At 51.8% G+C, this 21,098-nt stretch overlaps 1 protein-coding gene across 2 annotated transcripts in view; it reads right to left on the reverse strand.

Moving 5' to 3' along the window:
• ZNRF1 (zinc and ring finger 1) overlaps nt 1-21,098 on the reverse strand; it is a 99,561-nt gene that overhangs the window by 1,559 nt on the left and 76,904 nt on the right. For both annotated transcript variants that reach the window (XM_079907186.1, XM_079907185.1), the window contains exons 2-4: nt 12,097-12,192; nt 2,337-2,442; nt 753-844 (exon numbers count right to left, since the gene is read on the reverse strand). In XM_079907186.1, the coding sequence (XP_079763312.1) occupies nt 787-844; nt 2,337-2,442; nt 12,097-12,192 (260 nt within the window). In that variant the 3' untranslated portion in view covers nt 753-786. The remainder of the gene's footprint in view (nt 1-752; nt 845-2,336; nt 2,443-12,096; nt 12,193-21,098) is intronic.

Below are 21,098 nucleotides of genomic sequence, written 5' to 3' on the forward strand. Positions count from 1 at the left end.
CAGCAGTAAAGCAGGGCGCCTGCGGGAGAAACTGGGGTTGGACGACGGTGACAGGGGAGCACATGTGCGCATCTCGGGAGAAAGCTGGTTGTGCTGGTGTGCTGTGCAAACAGGGACTTGGGTGGCGGGGCCCCAGGTCTGGCCTGGAGGCCTCAGATTCATCTGGAAGGGGGTGAGGGCGGTGGGTGCAGGCGGGAAGAACCAGCCAAGCGCTGACTGCTGACAAGCGCTGCAGGGAATGAGGCGCCGTCCCACACTCGGTCTTGTCCAATGAGTGTGCTGTCCACGTGGGGACGCAAGCGAGATTATCCCGTCCCCAAAGAAGCAGCAGAGACACCCACGCCACCGAGGGGCAAGGACCTGCCCCGGCCCCCCAGCAAGCACGAGGCACAGCTGGGGTGCAAAGCAGCATCCTGTCCCAGGGCTTGTGCTGCTTCTCCTGCCCAGCACTTTCCAAGGGACCTTCCTGAACCTTCCTCGGGGAGATTCGCCCTAGACACGGGGAACACGAGGGGCCTTCCCCCAACTCACCTTCCTCTACCTGGCAGGTTCTTCCTCGCAACGTGCGAGTCTGGACTCTCATCCTTCCCAGGAACCCTCCCCACCTCACGGAACCCCTGCTGCTGAGATGCTCCCCTCACCCCCGACCCCTCTTGGCCGGGGGAGGCGGGGCGTGGGGTGCCGTGAGGGCAGCTCAGCCCCCCTCTCCGCCTCCAGGCCCCAGAGCAACGCGACCCCAACCACGGGCTCACCTTTGAGAGGAGTCAGCAAGCGAGCCCAGCAGGGTCAGTCCGCGGGGTGTTCTGGACAAGATCTGTTCACTTCAAACCATGAGTCTATGCAACTGAGGGGAGACGGCAAGGGAGACACATCACCGGCTGGCCAGGCCGCTCCCTGGGGGCTAGCTCCAAGCGTCAGGAATGCCTGACGCTCACCTGCGGGGACCCCACATACCCACTATCTGCTAGCAGGAGGGAGGACACCCAGGGGGGACCTGGCACAGCCGGAGTCCCGGTGCAGTGCGTACGGGCTTGGGCTGGACCTAGGCACTGCAGGAGGCAGGGAGTGTGCCCTCGCGAGGGACAAGGCCTCAGGGGCACGGAGCCCAGGAGGACGGCAACAGCTACGGGTCAGAGGGTGAGAGTGGGGGGCTGCCCAGGGCAGCCAGTCAACTATCTCCAAGGCTTAAAGGGCAAAGAAGTGGGAACAAAGCCCCGGCAGGCTGGTCACGGCCCTGAGCAAGCCCTCTCCGGAGTCACAGGAGCAGCCTGAGGCTCCCTCCCTAGTCTCCCTCTCAGGAGGCCCCCAGGCTCTGCCTGGCTTGGCTGGCTGTGGTGGGCAGCCAGCATCTAGTCCTCCTTCCTGGAGCAGGTGGGCCAGGGGAGGACTGGCCCTGTGGCTTGGTGTCTTTGCTCAGGAGAGCCAGACAAGAGGCCAGCGGGGAAATCCTGGTCTCTAGTGTTTACAGAAAGCACTGTCTGAACAGAGAGGGAACAGAAATTGGCCCAAGACAGCTTTCTGTAAAACATCTGGGTATTTTCAAAACAGGAACCAGACAGATCATTTGCATAAGTCTCTTCCAGAGCTGAAGATTCCCTTCTTCTGGCTCTGGTCAATGCTTCCCTGGGACACTGGAGCGCTGGGTGCTGCGCCCAGGCCAAGACCCCCTCCCCTTAGGCCTCACTTGCGCCTTTCTGACACCAGCCACATCCACGTGCTGCCCCGTGGCCAGTGGCCCCGTGAGTCAGGCTTTGGAAAAGCCTGTGTGTCCGGAAGCAGCTCTGGGGCTCCAGGGGCCGAGAACAGGTGGAGGCCGCGGGCAGCACAGAGTGTCCTCCTGTCCTGGGTAAGGAGGTGTCTTCTTTCCAGTTGGAAACAAGAATGAGGCTCATGCTGGAGCCTGAGGGCGAATCTCAGTCCTGCTAATTATAGCCGCTCGCAGCACTGGGGCCCACAGGTAGTGGCTATTCCTGCCTGCTGGGCCTCTGGGGAGGAGGGGCGGGGCCAGGGCAGCCAGCACACCCCTCTGTGCTGACCACCACACCCCCACCAGACCAGGGTCTGCACACTGGAGCAGAGGGGCTCACAGAGATGGACGGGGGCTCAACCTTCCAGGGGGCAGGGGCTCCACAGGCCTCCCCGTCGGGCCCACCACCCAGGCTCTGCGCTCAGCACGTCCAGAACTCCCCACCTGCTGACCTCTGCCTCGACTCCACTCAGAGTGCTGGGGGACGGGGTGGCTAGTGACAGTCTGCCCTTCTCTCCCCCCACGCACAGGGAAGGGGCCCTCTGGGGTCTGGGGTGCAGCTAAGCTGGCCCTGCCGGCCCTCTCGTACCTTTTGTGATAAATGCACAGGCAGGGCAGCCTGGCTATCGTGTCCCCCTGAAGCAGCTCCTCCAGGCAGATCACACACTCACCCGCATCTTTAGTCAGCACGTCATCTGCAAAGGGGGGACAGAGGAGAGTGGGGGGTCAGTCACCAGCAGGCAGGGATCTAGGAGCTGCTTGGGACTGCATGGGTCACCTGAGTCAGCGAAAGCCCAAGAGAGACCTTGATGTAAGGGTCCTCACTGTGGACACAAGACACGCAAACCACACACTAACTACCTGAAGACAAAATGGGATTAATCACCAAGTAAGCGGCCCAGGCGATGAAGGACGAAAAAGGCTTGGAGAGGAGGAGACATGCAGCAGAGGCAGCACGAGACAGAATGGTTCCCTGAACAGACTTTCCCCCTAAACATACACACCGACCAGGTGCACTGGATTTCTGGTTTGGAAAAAATGGTGATGAGGAGAGTGGTACGAGCCAAGGGTGAAGGGAAGAAACGGGTACCCCAGCAAATACGCGTACATGTGTGTCCACGGCAGCATTATTCACAAGAGCCAAAGGTGGAAGCAACCCAAAGGTCCTCCAGCGGATGAATGGAGAAATGAACCGCGTGGACCCACACAACAGCGTATCCCCTCAGCCAGGAAAGGGGTGGAGAGCTGACGCCTGCTGCAACGTGGGTGCACCTCGAAAACATGGTGCCGAGTGGAAGGAGCCAGATGCAAAAGGCCACCTGCTTTCTGATCCCGTTTATGTGAAATGTCCAGAGGAGGCAAATTCAGAGACAAAAAAGTAGGTCAGGGGCTGGGGGCAGGGGGCACTAGGGAGTGACTGCTTAATGAGTAAGCGATTTTCCTTTGTTTTTCTTGTGGTGACGTGAGATCTCTTAACATAAGATCTACCCTCTTAATAAAAATGTAAGAGTACAGTCTACTATTGTAGGGAAGCCCCATACCTGAAACTTTCTGCCAGTTGAATAGCAATTGCCTGTTTCCCTCTCCCCTGTCAACACTTCTACTCTCGGGTTCTATGGGGTTGACTGCTTTAGCTCCTTCATGTGAGTGGAGTCACGCAAGGAGCTCCTTCTGGGATGATGACATGTTTGGAACTAGACAAGAGATGGTGTTGCACAACATTGTGAATGTCCCAAATGCCACTGCACTGTACACGTAAAAATGGTTACTTGTGTGTTATACAAATTTTAACTCAGTTAAATATTTAGAAAAGACACCCCACACCCCATCAGAAAAGAATGAATGGAAGGGAGCCGCTGCCCACCACGGCCCCAAGCGAAGCCGTGGCCAGGACAGCCCGAGCACAGCAGGGGGCCGAGCCAGCATCCCCTGCGACACTTCTATGACATTCTGGGCACTGGCGACTCAGTGAATAAGCCACGGTCTCAGGATTCAAGAAACTCATAGCCTAGCAGGGGCGGTTGAACAAGAAGACGGAAATGAACAGCACAGGAATTCCTGGAAGTCTTACGACACACACAGATCCAGATGTGAGAAGTCCGGGAGATGCCCAATCGGGGTGGGGACTGTTCAGGGAGGGCTATTCCGGGCAAAGGGGACAGCATCTGTGCACCTGGCAAGGCAGGATGTTTGCTGTAGTAGGTGCAGAGTCCTGGGGCCGTGGGGGGCGGGTAGGTGAGATCCATTTCCTGAGGACGGACTTGTATCCTGCTGTGCTACCTGGCCTTTATCTGGGTCACTGAAGGGCCTTGGAGACGCACTGATCACATCTAGTCTCCTGAAACTACTGGAAATGACTGGAAGAGCCCACAGATGGGGAGCCTGCTATGGAGGCTAATGCCGGGTGCAGGAGAGATGAACTCAAGGCCGGCACCAGCAATGCGGGGAGGTGGATGGCATGAATTGGGGCAGCTGGGCAAACGGGGGCCAGGGGAGGGGAGCGCACACTTGTCAGAGCGAGAGGGAGCCAGAAGGAGGCCCAGCTTGGGAAGTAATGATGAGCTCAGAGCTGGGTGGTAGGCGCTGACCGAGCGTCTCCCCCAGGACGCGCTAATGGAAACCTGCTGGAGTCCATTCAAGTCCAGATATGGGGTTTAGAGGAGAGATGTGGGCAACAGGGGTAGATGTGGGATAAAGAGCTTAGACAAAGCTCAAGAAGGCAGACGACTGAACCCAGGTGAATTCTGATATTTGAAAGGCAGGTGAGAGAGGTGAAGTCAGCAAAAGGTTACCCGGAAGTTCTCAAAACCATAGGAGAAGTACCCTGAGAACAGGTTCTGGATGTAAAGAGAGCAAAGCCTGAAGCAGGGCAACTCCCCACTTTTGAAAGATTTTAACTGATCGTGAGCACTGCCAATGACACACACTGAGATTTCACGTGTGTTCAGTGCCTCAGGATCTTACAAGCCGGGCAGGGTACACGGTGTCATTCCTGTTTTGCAAAAGGGGACACTGCAGCCAGAGAATCAGACACCTTGCCGAAGTCAGAGAGCTCGTGAATGGGGCAGGGCCAGGGACCCTCTGTGGGGCTGCCCTCCACCACTGCAGTTTCTTTGTGCCCTCTGATAACTTTAGTGGAAGGGGAAGCATCTGGGGCCCATAAAATGAGGATTCTTCATGGCCTAGAAGGGTATGGTGACTCAGAGCCCCCCATCAGGAACCCCAAGGAAAACAACTAAGATAGAGTCAACTCAATACTTAAGTCCTTATGCACAAGAGCTGGGAGAGAAGTCACTTTCAGCTTCCAGGCCACCAGGACAGCCTGTGGTCATGTTCTCTGTTAAGATCTGCCTAACCCAAAGCCCCAGAGCCCACCTGAAAGGGCGACGTGGAGGGAAGAGCAGACAGCACACAGTCGGTCTGCCACTGGAGTGTCACCTCAGACTCCAAACGTGGCAAGGGGCACATCTGTAAAAGGGTATGATCCCATTTTTAAAAAAGCACTAGATACCATACACATTTAAATATTTGTGTGTGTGGAAGCACAGAAAAAAGTCTGGAGGGAAACACACACTTTAATAGTAGTGGAGGAAAGGAGGATTAGAAGAAAAATATTTTTATATATTTTTGAACTGTTTGAACAGGCATTACTTTTATAATTAACAACCCCCAATAAAGAAACAGACTAGTGTTTTCGTTTCACTCTGAAATGTATCGAAAGGATAATACGGATTGGTGGGTGGAGAGACGTGATAGAGCAAGTACAGTACAATGCACACTCTAGGTGGGGGGTATTTTGGGTTTTACTGCAAAACTCTCAACTTTGCTGTACGTTTGACATTTTTCATAATAAAATACTAGGAGGAAAAAACTCCAATAAAGACGGGAGGAAAAATAGACCAGCTCTGAGAAGGCAGTCGCTGCAGACCTTCTTGGGCATTTATTCCCACTCTCTTTGCCTCCGGCATCTCATCTGTAAAGTGAGGATCTGGGATACAGCCCCTTTTCCGTGCTTCCCTCCTCACTTATGATTTCCTTGGGAACACAGCAACATTACTGATTCCGAATCAGCGTCCCCTTCTGATTGGTGAGTCAGCTGGGAGTCCAGGGGCAAGTCAGAATTCCCTCAGTCCCAAACGGTTTTCTGCATGAGCTGCGCTCTGTCTGTCCTGTCAGGTCCAGGCTGGGATAGGGGGCGGGAGCCAGGCAAGGGGATGAGACCTGGGGCTTGCTTCTTCAGCGGGACTGGACTGGACTCTCCTCTTTTCTCGCTAGGTATCACTAGGGGAAGGGGAAGGAGAAAGAGGCACGAGGGCGGTTCATCTTCTTATCAAGGACTCAGACTTGAGCACATGGAGGCTAGACACTGGACTTTTCTTATGAACAGTCGATCGCCACCACACAACCCATTACAGAGCATCTTCACGCACACTTAGCAGCCAGCCTGGGTCTGCAGCACGGATGGGAAGAACTAAACCGCACAGCTGCCTGCCAGGCTGGCACAGTGGGGAGCACATTTCACCAGCACCCAGAGCCCTGGCTGCAAAAGGCTGCCTGAGGGGTCCTGGGATGAAGAGGAGCCAGGGCTGGGACCCTGAGAGCACGGGGCAGCAGGGAGTGCTCACACCCAGCGCAGTGCCCGGGGAGCGACAGCTCCCCACAGCGGAAGGCAGGAGCCCAAATCCAGCCACAGGCCTGAGTGGGTTGGGTAAAACTTCCCGTCCCGATCCCTGGGCTCTAGGAGTGAGCAGCCCCCAGGCGTCCCTGGGCGCCTAGCAGGCGAGGGGAAATGGCTGGAGCTGAAGCCTGGCTATCACCCAGACCCTACGAGGCTTCCGCACTGTTGTGATGGGAGCCTGCTGTCTGCTGTCGGAGGACCTTGCAGTCTGAAGCCGGGGCACAAGTTAAGGCCACTCTGCAGATGGACCCAAACGCCCCCAGGCACCCGAGGTCCCTAGAGGAGGGGGGCTCAACCGATGCTGGCTGATGAGAACACAGACCCAAGCTGTGCTTTCTTCCTTTTTCTTACGGCCTCTCAAGCACCCACAGCCGCCAGCTGCCCGACACTGTGTGCAAAGCCAACGGCCCTGCCCACGGGGGAGTGCGGAAGTGTGCCTGGCCTGAGGGATGGTGCTGACGGTGCCAACGCCTGGCCCTCTAGCCAGCCCAGAGTGGCGGGCGATGCTCTCTGTGACAGCGCTGCGGTGGGAGGCGATGGCACACTTCTGCCCCCTCCCTGACAGCTGCCGTTTATCTGAGAAAAGTGATCGAGGAGGAGGAGGAGAAAAAGGAGCCCTCACTTCTTTGGGGCCAGCTGTATGCCACAAATGTCGCACACACATCTCAGTGAGTCCTAAAGACCCTGGGGGTGGGGGGTCTGTGCTTCAGCTCAGGCAGCTGGTAAGTGGCCATGACTCCCACGCCAAGTTCCTTCCACTTGGCCACCCTGCCTCCTTTCCTTAAAAGACCAGGCGGTAGAGTCTCTTCCTTGCGGCTGGAAACCACCACCCATCTCACAGACAGCTTCAGATCTTCCTCTTTGTGAACTTGGTGGAGGAACCTGGGTGCTCAGCATGAACAGGCCAGGCTGAGGGAGCTGTACTGCTGCCCTGCAGAGAGCACAGGCTCGACGTCCCCCGAGGGGACCCGCAGAGCTGCCGGCGGCATGGAGGGAAGGCTGGTGTGGTGCAGCTGAGCGGTGCCGTACAGAACCCACTTCCCCTGCTGCCTGATGGCAGTCACGTCCTGGGAGGAAGGAAGGTGGGAGCCAGAGGGAGAATCCCCAGCAAATGACTCAGAAACAAAGTCTCCACCGCCAGCCTCATTTCCAGCCTAGGTGTGGAAGAGCCCAGGCTTGAGACCCTTCGGCATGCGCAGAGCTGCTGGCCCAGCCTCCTGGGGGACAGGAAGGGGCAGTGCTACCACTGCCAGGCGTCGCCAGCTCCCCTCTTGGGAAATCTCCAGGCAAAGGGGAGACTTTGAGTAGACAGTTCCCCTACCAGCAGTGGCGTCTCCACCGCAACCCACAGACTGTGAGGCACGACCCAATTGTTCTGACGAGATGGGCTGCGATCACAAGCAGAGCGGCTCCGCAGGGCTTCATGTTTACGGAGGCTGCCCTGTGACCCCATTCAGTCCCCTCTCTTCCGGTCTCCCTTCCACCCACTCCTCATTCACCCAGCGGCCTGCCGGGAGTCCTCCTCGCTTCCCTCCTGCAGGAAGAGCGCCCAGACAGACACCTCCAGACAGACACCTCGCAGCCAGACTCAGCCGCTGCTAGGCATCGAACAATAGCTCCTGGCAGTGCCCCACTGGGCTGGGCACACTCCCCGGCCAGAACCTGGCTCCCCAAGGCCCAAGAAAAGGCACTGCCATCCCAACCACAGGATCGCTGGGAGCAGAGACACAGGCCAAACAAGCACTATTTACACAGGTCTGCTGGCTGGGGCTAAACTAGCAGGAGGCATTCCTGCTTCGGGGGGAGCCAGATTCCCTTTCCTTTAAAGAAACCTTGTGTGACATTTATCATTTCAAGAGCCCTGAAGTTGGGGGCAATGACTGTCAGTAGAGAGGAGGGATGGATGGTCAGGACCTAAGAAGCAGGGCATGGGTCTGTGCCCCAGAAGAAAGCAAGGGGGGGAAGGAACTTTTGAAGCTGCTTTGACAGCCATCAAGCTCTCTTAATACTGCTGGCAAATGGACCTGCCACACGCCAGACTCTCCCAGAGCCAAGGACCCCTGGCTGGTCCTGGAACCAGGGTCTCCTCGGCTTTCAGTGGACAATCAGTCATCTGTCACGACCCCCCTCCACTCCAGTACTGTGACTCTCTTCTGTTCATAGCAGAATCAGGCCCCTCATCTCGAGGCTTGTTTTGCTGGCTGACCAGTATGATGGTCAAAACCTGAGTGCATGTTCTTGAGAATGCAAGTTCCCGCATCTCAGAACCACAAACAGATATTGGAAAGGAAGAGAAATTACAAGGCCCAATCATGCTGACCACATTTACCTGCAGAAAGGGGTCCCGGTCCCCCCAGCTCTCTCTCATCTTTGAGGGGTCCTGGGTTCAGAGCTGCCCACTGAAGAGAACGGAGGATAGAAGATTCTGCGCTCTGCGGTGCAGCTCCCTTCCCTACCCCTCCGAATGGGTCACCAGGACTCACAAACCAGGTGCCTGCCAAGAAGCACCAGTTACTGGCCTTCACATTTCTCTTGAGCACTGGGTAAACCAGTTAAACTAGTCTTGCCTTTCCAAAACTGGCTTTTTTTTTTTTTTTTTTTTTTTTAATCTGGCAGGTGGCTACTGGAGGCCTTCCAACCCACGGCTCAGGCCAACCCTCATAATAAGAAAAATACTACTTTCTATCTGTCTCATTTAGGAGGTTTCTACTCCCCCCCCCAACTTGGTGGTTAACTAAATTTCATCTTATATAACCGCTATAAATTTCCTAAAAATTTCCCCAACTGGTGCCAGCAGCTACAGGGAGGGTGTGTGTGCGTGTGTGCATGTGCGTGTGTGTGTGCAGGTGGGAGTGACCAGGAATCCCAGTGAATCTTCACAAGAATACAGCACTTCTTAATCCACTAAGGAAGTCTCAGATTCTCCCCTTTCCAGAAAGATTCTGGGAGTTCTACACCTCACAAATGCTTTAAGTCTCCTCACTTTTTTCTTTTTTGGTAGAAGAGATAAAGCGAAGCTGGGGAGCTCAGGATGATAAGAAATCATTGGTAAAATACGTTACTGGCAAAACCAAAATAAATACCTAGAGGTCCGACCTGGGACTTCGGCCTAAGGCCCCGAAAGGCCTGTGCCTTATCTGAACTAAAACAGGCCCTAGACCAGCCCGGAGACTCACACTCCATATACAAACCCCAAGTGACAAATGCCTTTCTCTTATCCGGAAGGGTTAGGTGTCTTTAGAAAAGACAAAGGCTGAATGTGAGGAATCCAGCTGTGATGGAGGGGCCAGGCCACTGTTTCTGAAGCACTTTCCTCACCTTAAGACACATTCCACTGATGGGACCAGGAACAACATGCCTTTCTTTGCCTCAGGTGGTAAAGGACTGGTTTTTGCAAAAGAGATCGTCCAGTTTAAAGCTTCTAATTTACACTCACACTCACACACTCTCTCTCTCTCTCTCTCACACACACACACACACACACCCAAAGAGGTAGCTTTTCAATGAGAGGAAGGAAGAAGTGAGAAGAGACCAAGAACAGCCATGGTTATGCCTCAGACTGGTTGGCCAACCTCTGCTTCCTCTAAGGGGACTCCGACTCTGAGTGTGGCTTCTGCAGGCGACCTGTGCTCGGGCTGGGCTGTCAGGACTGCTCTCCAGGGCTGCCTCTCTTTGGAGGCAAAGAGGAAAGGCAAGGAGGACACCTATGGGGGCACTGGCACGTACGTGCTCACATGGAAGAGGCGCTGCAGGTATCCCGGGCAGTTCTCCAGGAGAGAAGCCCATGCCCTCACCTCCCCCACTGTCCAAGCCGGGCATGTGGGTCCTCCTTACAGAGTGGCCCCAAGAGCGCTCTGCCCTCCACAGCTGCCCTGCAAAGTTCTCCCTCATGACGCCAAGAGCCCAGGCCTGTCGGGTGAGCCCACTCTGAGGCTGCTTTGTGTTCTCATGACAGCAAGGCAGTGTCCACAGAGAACTCTGCCCAGCACCCCACGGGACAAAAAGCAGCCTTCACGGGGGTGCTGTGCACGTGGGAAATAAGTGAACACGGTTTCTGAGGCCACGGCGGGGGAGGGCTGTCAGCCGCGGGAGAAGACTCAGTCATCTCCCTCCCTGGTCCCAGGCAGAGACAAGGAACGAAGTGGAGCTGAGCATCTTCGACGAGCCTGACGGGGAGCCCAGAGCTTGAGGGACGAGACTCAGAGACTCAGCATCAGTCAGTCCCCAGGGATGCGACAGGCTGTCCCTTGGGGAGAACGGGGGCTCCCTGGACAACCAGGGAGGAGAGGAAAGGGAAGGACACCTGGGCTCAGAGATGGCAAAGGTCACCAGACCACGTGTATCTGAGACAAAGGGTAACTGGCCAGCCGGCCCATGTCCAGAATCTGTTGGCGGTGCAAGAAAAGAGATCAGAGAATAGCAGGACGTGTCTTCAGGAGAATCAGGTAATCAGATTCGCCAGATTAATTTCGCAGGAACAATCTGGAATTATCTGGCCTACACAGGTGGGTCTGAGGAGGCAGGAGCCCAAGGAAGGTCTGTAAGGAGAGTCGACCTGGGAAACTTTCACGGACAGGATGGGGGTCAGGTGATGCGGGCCCACCTCCTGCCCAGCCCTGGGGCCCTGAGAAATCTCAGTGCTGTTTTCCTAAGCATCGTCGTGACTCTAACCTACAAGGCAGGCCGGGGTTGGGGTCAGGTCGGGCACACCCCTCTCAGATCCAGTGCCCATTCTCGTAGAAGACACAGTTCTCTGAGGAACGTGGTTTGAAGACCAAACTAAGCACGTAAGGATGGAAAGCCCAAGAGTCACTGGCAGCACAGGGTGCAAGGAACTCAAGAGCAGACAGTCCACTTCAGAAAAGGATGAAAAGAAACCCAGGGATGGCCTTGCATCTCTCGGGGCGGCTGTAACTTCCTGAGCACTGACCATGTGTCAGGCTCCGGACTGAAAGCTTTTATGTGTAATATCTCACTTTATTCTGACAAAAATCCTACGAAGCCTGTACTGAAATCCCCATTTTAGGGACCGGAAAACCAAGGCTCTGCAAACTGAGCACTTGTTCAAGACCGCACAGCCAGTAAGTAAGTGGCCAAGGCAGGCTCTGAACCCAGAACAGTTGAGCTCCAAGCCTCCCCCAAAGTAAACCAGGCAGGTGCTGACCCTCGTTCTGTCCACAGAGGTGCCGTGGCAGGGGCGTTTCACTGAGTCCCCCGTTGTACTCACTGCTCAGCCCCGCGGCCGCCTCCAAAGCAGGAAGCAGCACAGCCTCGGGGCAGCGATGAGGTGGCAGGTCAGCATTCTCAATCCCCAAAGGTGTCCACAAATCACACCTACTCTACTGTGGAGAGTCAGGCTGAAGCACTGTGTGCAAGGCACAGCCCAGACTCCCTTCCCCACAGAGGGCTGGCGCTCCCGCTGGGCCCTCTGCTGTCAGCTGTGTGACCAAGGCCTGTCTCCCAACCACAGGGGCAAGGAACTAAGTGGGTGGAAGAAAGGGCAGGGCTAACTGGCCACCCAAGGGACTTCCAGACCCCGTCCCTATGCCTTCCTCCCTGCTCCACTCCTCTTGCCGGAAGGCGGGGTGGACATGCTGCCCAGAGCCACGGAGGCTGCAAAGACTCTTGCTCAGAGCTCCCCCCACACCTCCCGCCCCAGCTAAGCTCTTACCGTTGTAGGAGAGGCGAGGTTTGCTCAGACACATTATAAAGTGCATTTCCATCTCGTCGGAAGCCACAGACTTAGAGCAAATGGGGCACTTGAAACCTGAAAAAGAGGAAATAGAATGAAATGTTTTTTTCCAAACCAAACATATCCATCATAAATGTGGAAACTCTTAGGTGACTCTGGCCATTGTGGGGTCAGAGTCAAAATGGCGAATTACAGTCTAGATACATCCTACTGCCTACTTCTTCATTAAAGGCAGGTAACATGTTGTTTTCTGATTACAGCCTCCAATTCCCATTTTTTCACTGGGGCACACCCTTGTCATGCCCCTTGCTGAAGTTTATCAGAAGTCACTGACAGCTGATTTGAGTTTTATTTTCTTTTAGACCCTTTCCCCTTTCCCAAGGGGGTCCAGTGGGCAACGGGGACAGGGAGGCATCGATCTAATCAAGGCAACCAAATAATCTGTCTTTGAATAATAAGAGTTAAATTTAACATCCTTCCGCCTCCCAGCCCTCAAACCACTTGGCTGGATCACCTGTGGCAGGAATCCCTATAGTCCTGGGCACCTCCGTCCCTCATCCAGAGCATCTTTCCTCCCGTGGCTCGTGCAGCTGTCCTCCGAGAGTGTGCGAGCCACAGGCGGCCCTCCAGAGCGCTCCCAGATGCCACACATGCCTTGGCCATATGCCACCAAGAGTAACAGCTGTTTCACAACGATAGGCGACAGACCCTGCTGTTTTATTCCCGAGGAAGTTTGCTTATACACCCAGGGAGCTTCATCGGAACTGTATCAGTATTGGAGACTTTGGTTGAGAATCTTCTGAGCTGAACTCCATTAAGTAAACCTAGTCCTTTGATCTATTTTTTAATAAATTATTTTTTGACTTATTTTTATAGATAAATACAGATCCACTATTTTCAATTTCCCCCATTTTACTTTTATTAAAATTGCTTTCAGGGCTTCCCTGGTGGGGCAGTGGTTGGGAGTCCGCCTGCCGATGCAGGGGACACGGGTTTGTGCCCCGGTCCGGGAAGATCCCACATGCCGCGGAGCGGCTGCCTGCGCATCCGGAGCCTGTGCTCCGCAACAGGAGAGGCCACAACAGTGAGAGGCCCGCGTACCGCAAAAAAAAAAAATTGCTTTCAAATGGGGAATTCCCTGGCGGTCCAGTGGTTAGGACTGTGTGCTTTCAATGCCGAGGGCCTGGGTTTGACCCCTGCTCGGGGAACGAAGATCCCACAAGCCGCACGTTGCAGCCAAAAAATAAAAAATAAAATAAAAATTACTTTCAAATGGATTACTTCTTTTCCATTCTGCCAAAAAGATTGAAAAGTTATCTATTTACTTGTCCACATTGAATTTTAAACATCACAGCTGCTCCCTTTTGTGACCATAACCCCTACTTTCTCAGTCTGGAATTCCTAGGTCAAATACAGCACACTAAAATATTGTTGTGAAGATCAGACTCTTCTATTAATTTGCAGTCAAAATGTCCCATGCACAGTTTCACTGGATGCTGCTAATATCTATCAGCAATATTTACTATGAGGCGAGGGTTCATGTTGACTGTTAGCTGCTCCAGGAGAAGAGGAGTTCACACCTTCACCAGTGTCCTTCCCGAGGGGAGTCGCTCATTCTGTATGGAAAGCTCTGCACTCTGGCAGCTGGTGGTGCTCAGACAGGAAGCAAGCTGGCTCCCACGTTCCCGTGTAGGGCACAAGCACTTTGCTTGAAGTCTTCTCCAAACCCTCCTCTCTTCAGTGACAATGCTCTGAGCTACAGGACCAGACGGAAAATCCACAGTCCGGTTCACTCCAGGCAATGTGGACCTCAGACTCCGTGGCACCGTTCCCATTCCTCCAATCCCTTTCCTCAAAGAGCTTTAGCATCTAAGTGTCTTGGCTAAAAATTCTTGGAAGTGCTACCATCCCAAGGACTCTGGCCAAGCTTTGAGAAAGGGCTGTATTTTCTGATCTCTGGATGCTTTTGAATCCATTAATGACAAAACCAGAAGACAGAAAAGAAACGTGATGGGGGAGGGTCCATTCCCAGTTTCCTGGCACAGGTGAGTAATGAACTCGAGTCTGGTAGAATGAGGATGCTCTTCACATCTAACCTAAGTCCCTCTGTACCCTTGAATCTACCCTCATGGCTGTGCCCTGCAAATAAACCAATACTTAAATAACATTCCATAGAATGACCAGCCATTGGGAGATTTGTTCATCCTTTTTTCTGACTCAAAAGACCAAGGTTGGGTCTTCCCTGGCGGTCCAGTGGTTAAGACTCCGCGCTTCCAATGCAAGGGGCACGGGTTCGATCCCTGGTCGGGGAACTGAGATCCCAACATGCTGCGTGGTGCGGCCAAAAAAATAAAAATTAAAAATTTATTAAAAAAATGTTTTAAAAAGACCAAGGTTTTGCAACCCTTTTGACTACAGGATGCTTCCACTTTAAACTTGCTAAGTTAGCACGCTGTCTGCGGGCTGAGGGCTCAGGGCTGCAGGCAGGCCAGGATGGACGTGCTTAGACAGGTCCTCTAACACTATGTCCTGATGCAGCCACTGGGAGGTGGTAAAGTGATTTCTTACTAAAGAAAAGCCCTTCACCTCGTACATTACTCACTTTTCTGATAACTCAGAACACAGTCATTGTTGTTGCTACAATAGCATCATTCAAACCCTCACATCCCAACGTGATTCCTTGAGTACAGGAGAGGGGTCGAGTTACAGCTACGGTGCTGGGAAGAAGGCCACCCCACAAGAAGGTCTAGGAAGGAATGTCACCCGATGTTTATGTCCTAGGAAAAAACAAGTTGAGACTCACAGGTTTAGACCAATCCTCTCACTGTACAGATAAAGAAAGAGACCCCAGTGAGGCCATCAGTCAAACAATTTAGGGGCGGAGCTGAGACCAGAATCAGATTTCTTAGCTCCCAATCTAAAGTCCTTGCCATTAGGGAAGAAAAAGCTGACCGCAGGTGTGATATTGTGATTTATAGTCAGAAGTATACATTTGGTCTTTGTCCGGTTTCTGGCATAGAGCTCCTAAAACCCTTGGAATTCCCTAAGACCAATTATATTTGGTTTTCTGTCATCACTTCCTGAAATAGCTCCAGAGCCAAAGGTGAAAGGATGAAAAGGAGTGTCTTGTTATTCATAACCAGCCCCTTTCAACCACACCAGAGTATATGTTAATGAGGTGACTTCTGGAAAGCCCTAGTTAACCTAAGGATGGGGGCTGGTTGCCAAGGGAACCAACCCTGTGATTAGAGGACTGGAACTTTCAGCCCCACCCTCGACCTGGAGGTTGGATCAATCACCAACGGCTAATGATTGAATCAATCATGCCTATGTAATGGAGCCCCCATAAAACTCCAAAAGGACAGGGTCTGGAGAGCTCCCGCACCGGTGCACACATGGAGATCTGAGGAGAGTGCTGTGCCTGGAGACAGCGTTGGCCTTGTGCCCTTTCCCCACACCTTGCCCTGTGCTTCTCTCCCCTTGGGCTGTTCCTCAGTTACATCCTTTTATAATAAACCATTGATCTGGTAAGTTAAATGTTTCTCTGAGTTCTGGGAGCCACTCTAGCATATTAAACAAATGTGGTGGTGGGGGCATGGGAACCTCCAATCAATAGACAGTTGGGCAGAAGCAGAGGTGACAACCCGGGCTTGTGATTGGCATCTGAAGTGGGGGCAGTCTTGTGGGACTGAGCCCTTGACCTGTGGGATCTGATGCTATCTCCAGGTAGATGCTATCAGAATTAAGCTAATTGCTTGGTGGTGTTGGGAAACACATCTTGGAACAGGGTTTTAAAAAAGAGGTGGGCTGGGAAATATTATGTCTTGCAGGAAGCACCACTATAGTAGGGAGAGACCTATATTCTAATGAAAGCAAGGTCATTACCACTTGCATCACCTAACTCTGCGTGTGTGTGTGTGTGTGTGTGTGTGTGTGTGTGTGTGTGTGTGTGTAAGGCTCAAAAAAATAACTCAGGGTCTGTCATGAGTGGGAAAGACCAAGATAACCTGGCTTTTCCAGCCTCAAGACCTTGGCAAGTTATCTACTCTTCCTGGACCTCAGTTCTTCATCTGAAAAAGAGACATTTACCTCCCTTTTGAGGATCAAATGAGATGAGAAACCTGAAAGCACACTAAAAAGAAGCTAAACAAATGAACAGTGGTATCATCATCATCAAGCCAGGCAGTGCTTGACAAGGAGGAAGGAACAGGCTGGAGAAGGGATTTGGGGGGTGGGCTGAGAGATGGGGGTGACGGACCAGCAGGGCACACTGGCCACAGGTCATGCAAAAGTGTGCTGGGGGTGGCCAGCGGCCATCACTGCTGGTCGCATCTCTTCAGAGCACAGAACTTTGGAGCACTGTGTGTGGCACTTTCTGTATAGCCGACGTGGCACTGAACACACTGAGGTCCCGCCCACTTGTGCACATGATGATAAATAACAGCTTGCATTTACGTTGCTATGGGAAGCCACTGGGCTTTACGTGTCTTCTCATTTGCCTGAATATGAGGTAGGTACTAACGTTAACTCTGTTTTGCAGAAGAGGACACCAAGGTAGGTCACTTGCCCAAGGTAACGCAGCCAGAGCGCCAGAGCTGGCACACAACCAGGAAGTCTGACCACCCAGTGTGCACCACGTTCCCTGGGCTGTGGGACAGGCTGACTGGTACAGAAGGAGGAGACACATGGCAAAAAGGATGTGAGGGCTTCTCTGGTGGCGCAGTGGTTAAGGATCCGCCTGACAACGCAGGGGACACGGGTTCAATCCCTGGTCCGGGAAGATCCCACATGCCGTGGAGCAACTAAGCCCGTGCGCCACAACGACTGAGCCTGCGCTCTAGAGCCCACGAGCCACAACTACTGAGCCCATGAGCCACAACGACTGAAGCCCACGAGCCTAGAGCTCGTGCTCTGCAACAAGAGAAGTCACCACAATGAGAAGCCTGCGCACCACAACGAAGAGTAGCCCCCACTCGTCGCAACTAGAGAAAGCCCGTGCATAGCACTGAAGACCCAACACAAATTTTTATAAATTTATAAAAATTTATTTTTATAAATAAATTACAAAAAAAAAAGAATGCAAAATGCTGCAAAGACACACGGTAGCACCAAATATTCACCTCAAACCTTCCACATCACCCCAGCAATTTCTCCTGAAGCACCCATGGTCCTGGATAATCTCATAACCTGTAACAAAACTGATAATTTTTTCCTGGGAATTCTGTTAATATGGAAGGACAGAGCTCTGCTTTCCACTCGGGCACTGAGTCTATAGCATTGGTTCTAAGACACTGAGTTTGCAAATTACCTTTTAAATGGAAAATAAAGGGCAAAAGGTAAGAGGGATGGAAAAATATGGAGAGCCTCGGGGCGGGGGGGGTGGGGAAACTAGTGTCCCCACCTTCTTTCCCAAGAGGTCATCCAATGATCAAAATGGATGTTACCACTCTCCCACCCCAATCTTTTCTCATAACTGTCCAGTCACGATTCAGCATCAATAGCCCTATGTAATAATAAATACTATGATGTCTACGAGCCATCTGAAGGTTAAAAAAATTCTAGGAAATTTTGATACCATTTTGGAAAAAAGTCCCAACTGAATTAAAATCAGCCCCGCAAACAAAGATCAAACAACGGTCCACAAAGTCATCCGATCAACACGATTTCTGTCAATTTTCATGAGACCTCATCAGCACTCAGAAAACACGGGTAAGAGATGCTTCGTGAGAAAGCAAGCTACAGGTGGAGTTCTCAGGACACTCCCCAACTGCGCTGAGACTAGACTCTACCCATCATGCCCTGGAAGCCAGGCGAGCAGACAGTACGTGCGCCCAGCTGCCTTCCTCTCTCCCGCCTAATCTCTTTTCAGAGGCAGCCCTGCCCGCATTCTGTCTTTAACATCTGACAGCGTGAAGGGAGGTGTCGGCTAGCTCAGGCTTGCCAGCCAAGTCTGACACCGGTTCCCCTAAGCCTTTGCTCCCACCAGGCTGTGGCAGAGACAGGGAACTCACCCGGTTCCTAGTCCTTTTCTGCCAGCCTCTCAAAATGAGGGAGGAATGAATGACAGAGCACCGAGGGGGAATTTGTCTACAATCTCCCAATTCTGTGCTGGGTGGGCTCTAACAGGCAAATGCTGCTGCAGGATCCCCCCACCCCCAATCAATGAGAGAGAGAGATCCTAACGGAGACCTCATCTTCTTTCTTCCTCTCATCACCAGATCAGCCCAAGGTTATGCAGAGAGGTGATCAGCCAGAGCCCAGTTGCTTCCTGTCTTTCAACAAGCGTCTGGCTTAAGTGGGGGAATCCTTGCCATTCGACCGGCTGGACCAGAAACCGAATCTCCCGAGAAAAGACAAGCCTGCACCTGGTGCAGGGCCTTAACCCTGTTACCACCGGGCCAAAGGGAGGTGGTGTCAGGCAAGTGAACCAAGAGTGACCCAGGAATGCACACATGGCCATGTGCATCCACCGTCTTCCTGGGTCAGGTTAACTGGGCCCCTTGGACTTCACCCAGGTGCTTCCATTTGACTGAGAGAGCAACTGAGGAAAGGTCGGGGGCAAGCGGCTCAAGTTACAACAATTCTCTCAAGCCTCTATAGAATTTATCATGCAATACAAAGTTTTTCTCATTTTCCAAAACGGCAACCTTCTCCTTTAAGACCTGATTCTCGGGCAGGCAGGACATGTGCTCTACACGTTGCCCCAGTTCCCTCTCAGACCCTCCCTCCTATGCTGATGCGCTATTTTAGCCCTGCCCCAGTTCTGCCTGTCTCTGGGATCACCTAAAGGGAGAAGAATCAAAAGGAGCAACCAGGGTAAAGGAAGCCACGCTATGCAGGCAGGCCCTATGTCTGGGTGAGGGGCTGATGTAACTTCTCTCACCTAGGGGCGCAGGCAGTCCCACCCCCATACTCCATCCCTACCATCCAGTTCCTAGTTTCCAGTGTAGACTTTTTCCTCTCACATCCTTGTGGTGCTTTGAGACTTGACTAAATGAATTTTATTAAATGGGATTTATTACAAATAAAAGGTCAAGGGGTAATACCGGATGGCTTTCTTTTACAATTCTGTACCGAACGTGTCCCCAAGAGCAGAGGCTGTATCACATTCTACACACACACACACACACACACACACACACTCACTCTCTCTCTCTCTCCCTCTATCAAAGAAATAACTGGAAACCAATGCACAATTTATCAGTTGCTGATGTCTGGTTCAGTCTCTCCTGGAAAACATTCTGGACTAGGGACAGGCCCACCAGTTCTGACTGTTGCTTCTTTCAACACCTCTCTTCTGGACTCAGCCTCTAGATTCCATTCTAGGGTCTGGGGCTCACCTGTTGCCCCAGAAGCCAATAAAATTCTCATAAGCAGGTATGAGGAGAGAGCCACACTGATACTTAAAATCAATTTAATACATTAGTGTGTGTGTGTGTGTGTGTGTGTGTATTTAACTTATCTGTTGTGTTGGTCAACTTTATGTGTCAACTTGACTGGGTCATGGTGTGTGCAGATACTTGGTTAAACATTATATCTGGGTGTGTCTGTCAGGGTGTTTCTGGATGAGATTAACATTTGAATCAGTAGACTGAGTAAAGCACATTGCCCTCCCTAGTAATGGCATCATCCAATCTGTGGAAGACCTGAAGAGAATAAAAAGGCAGAGGAAGGGAGATTTTGAGCTCTCTGCCTGTTTGTTTGGGGACACTGGTATTCTCCTGCCCTTGGACTGGGCTGTATACCATAGGTTTTCTCCTGGTTCTCAGGCCTTCAGACTCAGGCTGGAACTAAAGCTGGTGGGCTTTCCTGGGTCTTCCGCTTGCAGACAGCAGATCACAGGACTTCTTGCTACCATAATTGCATGAGTCAATTCCTTATAATACCAATAAATCTCTTTATCTATATCTCCTATCGGTTCTGTTTCTCTGGAGAACTTTAATACATTTGTTTATTAAAATGCCAAACATTAAAATTTAAAAGATTGACAACAACAATGTTGGTGAGGGTGTGGACCAACTGGAACTCTCATATTGTTGGAGGGAGTGTAAAAAGACACAAGCACTTTGGGAAAAGGTCTGGTAGTTCCTTGTAAGACAAAACACACACTTAGCCTAACCCAAGAATTCCCATCTAAATATTACCTAAAAGAAACAAAAACATATGTCTACAAATAGATATTTATCAGAATGTTCATCACAGCCTTATTCTTAACAAGAAAACCCAGGAACAACCCAATTGATCATCAACGGAATGGATAAATAAACTGTGGTATAATCATGGAATGCAATAGAACACTACTCAGCAATAAAAAGCATGAACTACCGACACATGGAACATGGATGAATATTAAAAACACGCTGAGTGAAGGGCATGAAAGAGCACATATAATTAGAATTGTACAAAGTTCTAGAACAGGGAAAGCTAACCTCTGGTGGAACAAATCAGACCAGTGGCTGTCTCTAGGGGGTAGCAGTTGGGGCAGAGATTGATTGAAAAAGGGTTCAGAGAACCTTTTGGCAGGATGAAAACGTTCTGTGTCATGAGGAGGGTTTGGGTTACACACATGCATGCATTTGTCAAAATTCAGTGAATGTACACTTAAGATTTGAGATTTCATTGCTTGTAAATTTTACCTCAACGAGAAAAAAAGTGTAAACAAATACTGAACTATAGTTAATGACAGGCTGAATGAAGCATTTAGAGGGAGGTGTACTAATGTCTGCATTAGAACAAAATGCATCAAAAAGTAAGATGCATAAGTTAAACTTCTTTCCACTTTTCTGTATGTTTGAAATTTTCATAATAAAACACTGGAAAAGGTGTCATTTGATAATTTACTTTTTCCTTTCTGATTTTGGATGTGTTTTATCTCTTTTCTTGCCTAATTGCTATGGCTAGGACTTCCAATACTATGTTAGATAAAAGTCTGTCTGGGTATAGGATTCTTGAGTTGCCTTCCTTTTTTCCTCAGTGGTCTG

The sequence above is a fragment of the Stenella coeruleoalba genome (genome assembly GCF_951394435.1).
Source record: "Stenella coeruleoalba genome assembly, chromosome: 20".
Taxonomy (NCBI): domain Eukaryota; kingdom Metazoa; phylum Chordata; class Mammalia; order Artiodactyla; family Delphinidae; genus Stenella; species Stenella coeruleoalba.